The sequence below is a fragment of the Rhincodon typus genome, chromosome 23 (assembly GCF_021869965.1).
Source record: "Rhincodon typus isolate 14 chromosome 23, sRhiTyp1.1, whole genome shotgun sequence".
In the NCBI taxonomy this organism is placed as follows: domain Eukaryota; kingdom Metazoa; phylum Chordata; class Chondrichthyes; order Orectolobiformes; family Rhincodontidae; genus Rhincodon; species Rhincodon typus.
In genome coordinates, this window is record NC_063354.1 from 35,884,912 (window position 1) to 35,894,818 (window position 9,907).

The following is a 9,907-nucleotide window of genomic DNA, read 5'->3' on the forward strand; positions in this document are numbered from 1 at the left end:
AGAGGAGCAGGAAGGCTTCCTGCTCCTCTGATGCTGCTTGGCCTGCTGTGTTCATCCAGCTGTACACCTTGTTATCTCAGATTCTCTAGCATCTGCAGTTCCTACTATCTCTGAAACATCGTGGTGAATCTCTTTTGCATCCTCTCCAGCACAATCGCATTATTCTTGGAGTTCTATTAGTCTACATTCTCTCAAAGCAGATGTTAAAGTTCATCAGAAGTTAGATTCCAGTCTAACGGCAGTGGGGCAGTTGGAGGTTTTGAGATAGATGGTGGAAAGATGGACATCAGTGTCATCAGTATACAGGTGAAAGCTTTACCTACACTGTCCAGGAGGGAAAGATCTCTGAATTTACATTGCATGGAAGAACAAAAACCCATCAGGATGAGAGTGGTTAAGGAATGTTGAAACATTCTTACCGTACAGGCAGTAGAAAGCTGGTTTCTTACTAAATGAGGCCACACAAACTCTACTAAAATAATATAAAGAACTGCAGATGCTGAAGATCTGGAACAAAAACAGAAATTGCTTGAGAAACTCAGCTGGTCTGGCAGCATCTGTGGACAGAAAGCGAGTTAATGTTTCGAGTCCGGTGACCCTCGCCACAGATGCTATCAGATCGGAGTTTCTCCAGTTTTTTGCAACAATTATATCCAGCTTTTCATCAAATGATAAATGAACACGTCAGTGTTATTTTGCATCTTTCATGACAATAACTAGCTGGTAAATTAAATAGTCAGCAGGAATCTCTGGGAAGAACAATTTTACTTCTTAAACTTCTTTGTTACCTTTTCTTCTCGTGTGGTCCCTCCTCCTTCTCTTCCACTGCTGTCCCTGGGCTGCATTTCCAGTACAGTACGGAAAAGCTTCTCTGAAGTTAGTGTCAGGAACCCAATCTCTGCATTTGGGTGGAGACCATACAGGTAGGGAGACTCAGGTGGAAGCAGATCATCAATGTACTGTCAACAAAAAGAAACAGGTTAAAAAAAAACACATTTGAATTAAAGGCTATATGTAGATAATATAAATACTTTGGATGTATAAATGCAATTTTTTAAATATAAATCAGTAGATTTCTCATGTCAGCACCAGAGGTAGAGTGGAGATGACCAGGTGTGGAGCTGGAGGAACACAGCAGGCCAGGCAGCATCAGAGGAGCAGGAAAGCTGACATTTCGGGTCTGGACCCTTCAGAAACTTTTTTGTGTTCATCCAGCTCCACACCCTGTTATCTGAAATGGTTTTCACCTTGGTCTAACCTTTGAAGTCTAAGTACAAAATCTTGATGGGATACTCCACCTATCTGTTGAGGCAAGATTTCCAGATTGACAGCTTTTCATAAACTCCCAAATTGCTTTCAGTTGTGTAAGCAAATCTATAAGAATGATCCCATTCTTACTTTACAAAAAAAAAACCTTTGTAAATCAGGAGAGAGAGCAGCTTAGTCCTGACTCTCTTTATTTGGACTGAACCTGCATCCTAAGGATGTAAAAAGATTGCATGGTCTGTGTTTATGGGATGCATGCTGTTAGAGTGATACTCAACAGAACAAACTATGTAGTTTGAAATGCTCCACTGCTATTGTCCATTAATTGGTCCATAATAAGCCCAAGTGCTGCTACTAGATTGCTTTTAAATTGGGCTTAAATTCCCTACCCCAGAGAATCATGGAGGCGAAATCACTGAAGTATTTAAGGGGGACGTAGATATTGAGAAGTTGAGGCCTATAATGAGCTGGCACGAAAGATGAATTGAGGTTTTGGATAGGTCAGCCATGATGGTGTTTAATGACAGGACAATGCTGAGGGGCTGAACGGCCTGCCTCTATTTCTTAGGTCATGATGCATTGAGAGTCAAAATTCAGAGTACATTATTTCGACAAACAGTGTTCAAAAGTTCCATGTGAAATTGAAGGCAGGGTTAATTAATCCCACAATTAAATGTCAAAACGGCAGCAGAAGAGTCCCAACAAAAATGTATGTCTTCCAGTCGGGATTGGTCGATTAATCTGAAAGCATCACATTAATTTAAGCTAGGAAATATTACAATACCATAACCTTGACTCTTGAAAGGGGTTTCAGATTAATCGACCAATCCCGACTGGAAGACATACATTTTTGTTGGGACTCTTTTGCTGCCGTTTTGACATTTAATTGTGGGATTAATTAACCCTGCCTTCAATTTCACATGGAACTTTTTCACATGTCATCATAACTAGTGGATTATTGAAGGTAATTAACTGGTCAAAAGAGGTGGGTTTGTAATTAAATGGGAATTAATCAACTACCTGATGATAGCCATTGTAGTCCAAGTTGGGAGGGAGAGGGAATCCTGCTGCCAATAACACTTCCCCTTCCATCATCTCTGGTTTAATAAATTCTTCCAGGTAGGTTCTGCATAGCCGCCTGTCCCAATCATCGGTGATATGCCCTCCATACATAATCTCACCAAACAGATAGCGCAAGTCATCATATGGGACCTATAATGAAGCAAATAGTTATTTAAAACAAGAACTGCTGTAAGCGCATAGCAGGTCCATTAGCTGCTTTGAAGATAAATGATGAGCTTATGTTCCATTGGAATGCCAACCAGATATTACTCCATCCATCGTCGGTACAGCTGTTAGACTTGTGAAATTTTCAGTATTGTCTAGGTGATCGGCATCCCAATATCTTTCCCTTTATACGTCTTCTATATTTGTTGTTCAATTGCATGGCAACCACGTCAAGTCTTACAGTTTTGATGATCTCCCCTGAACATGGTCCAAGTACATAATTCAATTGAATGAACATGCTTCTTTTTCTTGATCAGCCCCAGCAACAGAAGGTGCATCTTAAAAAGAGGCAATGAATCAATTACACATGATGAGAAAGACTTATTTATTTCTTCACTATCCTCTGGATCATCCATATTTGATTACAGAAAGTAATAGACTGCCCGTGGTTCATGTTACTAGTTAATAGCAATGAACGAGTCAAGCAGATTTTGCTTCATTCACAGTCGGAGCTCTGACAGATTATGCAACAAGCTGAGCTAAAGGCGTGTGGTTTTTATTGAAAAGTAGAGAAAATTCTCAGAATTCATCTCAAACATTAGTTTTAAAATTCTGGAATTGTATGAAATTAAAATGCAATTCAGCTTATTTAGTTACCATTAAATGTGTGACCTTGCAATGGAGTGGGTCCTTAAATATGACCATTTTCAGTTAGCATTCTTTCCCAAAAGCTTAGGTCACACACTCAAAAAAGATTCTTAGAATTCAGTTCATTTCGAAGATTGTGGGAAGGGACAAAGCGGAAGTCTGACTTCTCAGTTTGTATCTGAAGGATTCTAGTTGAGTTATTAATGCTGTAAGTGTCACCTTAATTCATTTATTTTAACTTGGCTCCTTGCTCGTAGGAGAAAGGAAACAGACCCATCCTTAATGAAACTTATTTGTTCACACTTGTACAGATCCATGCTGCGTGGAGGTAATCCATTTCTCCTCTTAACTCTTTAATTTTTAGGCCACGTCAGAAAACAACAAAAAAGCTTTTCTACCCACAATTCAGAAGCATTCAAGCATTTTGCATGATAAACACCATCACTGTTGAACTTGGTGCAGATGAAACATGGAGAAAAAAGATACTCTCAGCTTAAGTGGGATTTTTTTTAATATATTCTGCTGCAGTGGGCACATTGCAATTTACTCTGGAGGGTATTTTGGAGTCAATATGCTGAGAAAGTATCAACAACCAGAGGAGTGATGGATAAACATATATATTTTAATTAACAGAGCTTAAATTCAGCAAAACAGCAACAAATAACTTGCATTGTCATAGCATCCTTTACAACTTTAGAAAATCCTAACGCAATTTACAGGCAATGAACACCATTATTGGAATTGCAGTTGTACTGTAGTGCAGAGGATGTGCAAAACAGCATCCCACAACCAGCAATGTGATCATGGCCAGATAATCTGTTTTTAATGTTAATTGAGGGATAGTTAAAGACCAGGACATCAGGGAGAACAATTCTGCTTTTTTTCCCAAATTGACCAGCGAGATCTTCATGTTCACCAAAGACGGCAGGGAGGCAGATCACAGTTGATGGTACCTTCAATAATACAGTTTGTCCTCAACTCCCATTCGACGCTGCTTATTCTGAATCCCATGGTAGGATTCACCATGGTTTATTTTTGTTTTTAAGCAGATTTCTGGCAGATAATTCACGTATAAAGTAGGTTTCAGTTGGTATCTAAGAAACTAACATTTGATCCTTTCAATTAGGAGGGATTCAGGTAGCCCAGGACATAGACCCAACTCATTCCTTAGCAGATTACACAGCATGACAGCCATTCAGAAGTTGAAAATTTTGCCCCGGAGGCATTAGGCCCAGAGATAACATTTTCTTTCTAAAAGCAGTATTTTTAAGCATTCAATATGAATTCAGCTAATTAATTGCCATGGCTAATGTTTGTGAATTGCATAATGATGACCGTTGGTCATATGCAAAAATGTAACTCTCAAAACAAAAGTATTTTGTTAAGATTGATGCCAAACCTGAAATAAAGGCACAGATATTAGAGTCACCATCACAAGAAACCATCCAAAGAAACCTGCTTGAACTTTTCTTGAGCTACCTGTTAGAAGCTAACTGCCTGGCCTTTAAAATCAGACAAGGGTAGAAGGTATTACTTCTAGTGCATACTAGTCCCTACATGAACTCACCCCTACTTAAGTTTTACTCCACATCAACCAGGCAATTAAATTCATTATGAATGTAAAAGTACACCAGCGATTTAACTATGAGGTGTCCTTGTGTTGTAGTGACAGCATTCCAGCCTTTGAGCCTCAGTCATCAAGGAAGGTGTGTTCACAATATAGCCAAACTGGATGACTATCAATTTCTAAATGCCAAGAGCAGGCATTAAGAGTGATCAGCACACGCTGTGTGCTAGAAAGAAATTACAACCATTACCATCACTATCCAGACTCCAGCAACAAGAAAAGGCTATGTTTCCGCAGCAACTAGGGCTCCTTCAAGGGGCCAGTTGGCTGAGCGGCCAGTGTGGATCAGATTGGTGCCAACAACACAGGGTGTGATCCGTGTTCGGACTGGATGAATTTGGGAACTTCCTCCTTGCCTGACCTGTTCTGACGGTTGTGGCACCATGTGGTGAACCTGCCTTCTGACAGAGAACACAAGAGGAAGAAGATAAACACTATAGATTGCCACAGTCGGAAGCCAGTTACAAATGTGCCCTTTCAGCACACAGCAAGTTAGCTTGTTGTATTAATTATGCATGCTGTCTACTCAGTTAAGTGGGTAAATGGCCACCTGAGAAGCAAATGGCATTTGCCATGCAAGTTTGATTAAGAAACATTAGGGTACTGCTTTTGAGCATTATTTTGGAACACTTTCTCTTCACAGACATACTGAAGTCTGTAATGATTAGTATTCTTGCTGTGCTAGGAGCACTGCAGTTGTATTTCTCATTGATGTGAGATGCTTGTGAAAATATAAAGCAGTCACCAGGTAATGAAGTTGGGGGAAATCAAACTGAAATGCACTATTAGTCTGACAGAGGCAAACATAAAGATTTATCATAAGTCCACAATGATTAAGAGAGGCCAACATTACATTTTACACTTATCACAAGTTGAATTACTTTTGTTACAAGCTAAAAAAAATACTATTTTTAAGCAGAGATGCTACAAATTGTGATGGTGACAAAAAATGAAGAAGCATCTTCATATTCATGAGCAATACTTGAGGTCTTTCTTTCAGAGTAGAGACATAAAATCTTGATTGATACTTCAGAAAATCTTAAATGTTACTTCACATGTGAATGCTTGAAAACAATTGTCCACTGTGACTGTTGTCTGTCCTTTCTGTTTTGTTGTGTGGTTTTCTGTCCATATCCATGAGTTTGGGTTCAAGGCAGGCTGGTCAAGGTGAAGATAAGGTCAGGAACTGTCTTCAGGTTTAGACTTCTTTATGACACTGCTTATTTCATTTTCAGACTAAATATATAATACATGGCATTCAGAGATATACTCTTGCTGTTACATTATTGAAAGATTATTCATAAACTCTGTTACATAATGCGTGTCAAACTACTTGACAGATTTCTCACTTCTACATGGCTAGACTTACACATAGCTTCTTTGTAGATCTCCATTTGTTTCTATTTATTCCCAGTGAGAAGCAGCTCCAAAACATCATCCCAACGTTACTCTAGAGTCCTAGAACTCTTACACAATAATTTAGAATCCCTACAATGTGGAAGCAGGCTATTCGGCTCAACGAGTCTACAATGACCCTACGAACGGCATCCCATCCAGACCAGACTCCTGCCCTGTGACCCTGTATATCCCATGGCAAATCCCCCTGATTATTCATGAACACTATGGGCAATTTAGCAAGGCCAATCCACCTAATCAGCACATCTTTGGACTGTGGGAGGAACTGGAGTAGACACAAGGAGAACATGCAAACTCCACGCAAACAGTTGCCCAAGGGTAGATTCAATCCTGGGTCCTTGACATGATGAGGCAGCAGTGCTAATCACTGAACCACCATGCTCTTAAAGCATACCCTCTTAAAGTCAATGCTATTTTACTAAGATTCATTTCCAAAGGGAATGGCTTCCATAATAATTTTCCCAAATTGTCGTTGCCACCCAACTGTAATGGGTGGAAATCCCTACTGGTCAATTCAGGTCTGAACACTTAAGTGATCATGCAGTTTGTTATTGTAATCAATTACACTGCCAAGTTTTAAACAGGTTAGAATCTTATAAAGAGCCCCCCTTTCACTTGAATAATGCTCTGCACCACAGAAATTAGGTCGCTTTTACTCAACTCTCTGTAGTCTCTTCTTTTGTCCATACAAGCTGCAAGGAGTGCTCATTATTTGACCCTGTAAGAACCTCAATTGGTGATGGAACAGGAAGGTCATGCTTGAGCCTTCTCATCCAGAACTTAATTTGGACAAAACGAAGAAGGCAGTCAGCTTCTGGCCTGCCATTATTCCACCTTATTAAACTCTTTTCCTACCTCTAGGCCTGGAGGACTGCACCTATCACGACCACTTGGATTTAGAGATTATCCCTGTCCCTGATACAGAAAATTGAAAAAGTACATGCCTACATCTGTTTCCATTGCCTTTTTTCTGCTGGAGCAGATCACTAATCCATCATCAGACGCTAAGGTTTGAGCACTGCCATTCTACATCAAAGTTAGAAGTCACATGACACCAGGTTATAGACCAACAGGTTTATTTGAAATCACAAGCTTTTGGAGTGCAGCTCCTTCGTCAAGTGTAGTGAAGTGCCCTGCTCTGTCACTTCACCTGACGAAGGTGCTGTGCTCCGAAAGCTTGTGATTTCAAATAAACCTGTTGGACTATAACCTGGTGTCATATGATTTCTGACTTTATCCACCCCAGTCCAACACCGGCACCTCCCCATCATTCCACATCAAGTATGGCTAACCAGGAGAATCTCCTGTTCCTTCCACCTATGATAGATGTATTGCACAGATTTACAGTTTGATAAATCAACCTCCTTGTCCATATTATAAAAGTATCTTGCATCACCATGAAGCCTGGAATGTAATTTGAACCTGGACCTTATGGTTCAGCAGGAGGAACACTTACTGAGGTACAAGGCTTTCATAAAGCAAAATACAATTTTCTGATCTGCATCTCTTTCCGTTCCTAGGTTGTGTGCTAAAATTTCAATAGTTCAGACTGAAAACTGTTGTCATTGTTTATCCGGATGAATGAACAATTCCTAAAGTGCCCAGGCTCGGTCACGAAGCCAACAACAGCCATAGCTGGAGAAGTTAGATATTTGCATTCATTTTTACTTGTCAATCTTTTCTATGCTAAAAAGAACAAGGTCCTACTCCTCATGGTTATTACTGATTACATTCATCGGATGCTTTCACGCCCACCTGGGCAGAAAAGCAATAAGAAGTCATTGTAGTTTTCCTCCTAAAATATTCAGAATAATATTCAGGCAATAAAAGAGAAAACTCTAGACTGGGACTTTACTAATAAAAAAAAATCATTATATTCGGCAGTATCTTCATGCAGATTTTTTTTGTGAGTGGCTGTCATAATCTGTAAAGCTGCATTTAAATTTATTAATATTCTTTACTCATGATGTCACACTCAGTGGTGCTCAAGACTTACTAATTTCTATTCAGCAGTGATGGATGTGTGAAATGTCTAAATTATTAATGATCAAAACTCACGCTTCACTACTTAAAGAGGGCGGGGAGTTATTTGGAAGTTTAATTGCACAGTATAAGTGGCTTAGCCTGTATTGTCAAATTTCCCCGGTGTCCGTACAAAGTTGTTTTGAAACCTATTATCAGCTAAGTTCACATGAATGCCTTCAATTCCTGGTTAGTGCCTTCATTTAGACAATAAACCCTGAATAAAGAATATAATGGCAGGAATTAGATATGAATTCACATTATTCCTAGAACTTTACATCTTTGGAGAAATAATTTCAATCGCTGTTCATGGTCATTTGTTGTTTTTCAGCATGTTCAGTTTTGATTAGGTTCCATTTTATAGTCTGTACCTCATTTTTTGGTAGAGTCTTTGTTTAAGAATAGAGAACAGAGATAAACAGAGGGCTTAAAAATCTTCTCAACAAACTGTAAAACAATGGACCATAGCTTAGCGTTAAAAATGGTGTATGAAGCAAGAAAAGTTACATGATGAAAAGGTCCCAGAGAACGACTTCATGAGCATTGTTAAGGGATCAAAGTGTGGGAATTAGTTATTATCATATGAATGTGTATTTACCACAAAATCCAGCATTTGCAGTGGCCCTTAAAGCTGCAAATCTCTATTCAGGAAATTCTGGAACAACCAATAATTTACAAGTGGTCAGAATGGGCAGGATTGGGGTCGGGTGGGAAAAAGAAAAAGTGCAGGCAAATTTTCAAATGGTGTAGAATTGAAGAGAAAGGCTGGCAAAGGATTAACAATAATTAAATTTCCAAGTTTCTAGCACTTTCATTTCCAACACTATTATGAAACTTTAGTAGTGCACACTGAGAACTGTTACCATTATTATCAGAATGAATTGACCGTGTTACTTTTTAGTGACAAATAATAACTTTTAAAGGTCCCAAATCCCTGTTACTTGTGAAAAGAATGAAGCCACAGATTCCATGATTTAAAAACAGAAGACTGTTTATTATAAGAGACTCAAACACAGAAACTATTAAATACAATCTTAGCTGACCATTGATATCATATAACCTCAAATCATAAGTTAAATATGAAATATCAGAGAAATTGTGGTCCATTCTAAACCATAAACTAAATATTCAATGGCAACTCCAACTAAGACCGATCTCATGGATTGGTTGAGCAGTCCATACAGTATATAGGTCATCAAAATCAATCAAAACGTCCTTCAAAATCAGTCCTCCTTAGAAAATATTTCAGTTCCTCTCCTTCTAGGAGCTAGCCTTGTGGTCAGCCAACAGCAGAGCACAAATAACCCAAGATATGGTTTTCACCAAAATGAAACATCTGCAGAGCCTCCTCAACTCAGTCTGCATGGCACAGATCCACCAATATTATCTACAAGTAATAGAAAGAGTTGTAGCAAAATATCTCAGCTTTGGAATCTTACACCTGTCTTCTTCAGCTCACCTGTACAGTACAACTGGAAGCATCAACTGACATCATCAAGATTGGATGACTTGAGCTCCTTCATCTGGGGATTGCCAGCATTTTCAGTCTGTCCAGTAGTTTTAATTTCCAATCTCAGTTTCAGTTTATGGCTTCTTTAGAAACTGGATCAGTTTCTCTTCTCTGAGATAGTAGGAACTGCCGATGCTGGAGAATCTGAGATAACAAGGTGTAGAGCTGGATGAACACAGCAGGCCAAGCAG

General features: G+C 39.1%; 1 protein-coding gene across 1 annotated transcript in view; it reads right to left on the reverse strand.

Moving 5' to 3' along the window:
- LOC109910686 (dynein axonemal heavy chain 9-like) overlaps positions 1–9,907 on the reverse strand; it is a 419,178-nt gene that overhangs the window by 39,162 nt on the left and 370,109 nt on the right. The window contains exons 62-63 of the mRNA XM_048611128.1: positions 2,287–2,478; positions 789–959 (exon numbers count right to left, since the gene is read on the reverse strand). Coding sequence (XP_048467085.1) covers positions 789–959; positions 2,287–2,478 — 363 coding nt within the window. The remainder of the gene's footprint in view (positions 1–788; positions 960–2,286; positions 2,479–9,907) is intronic.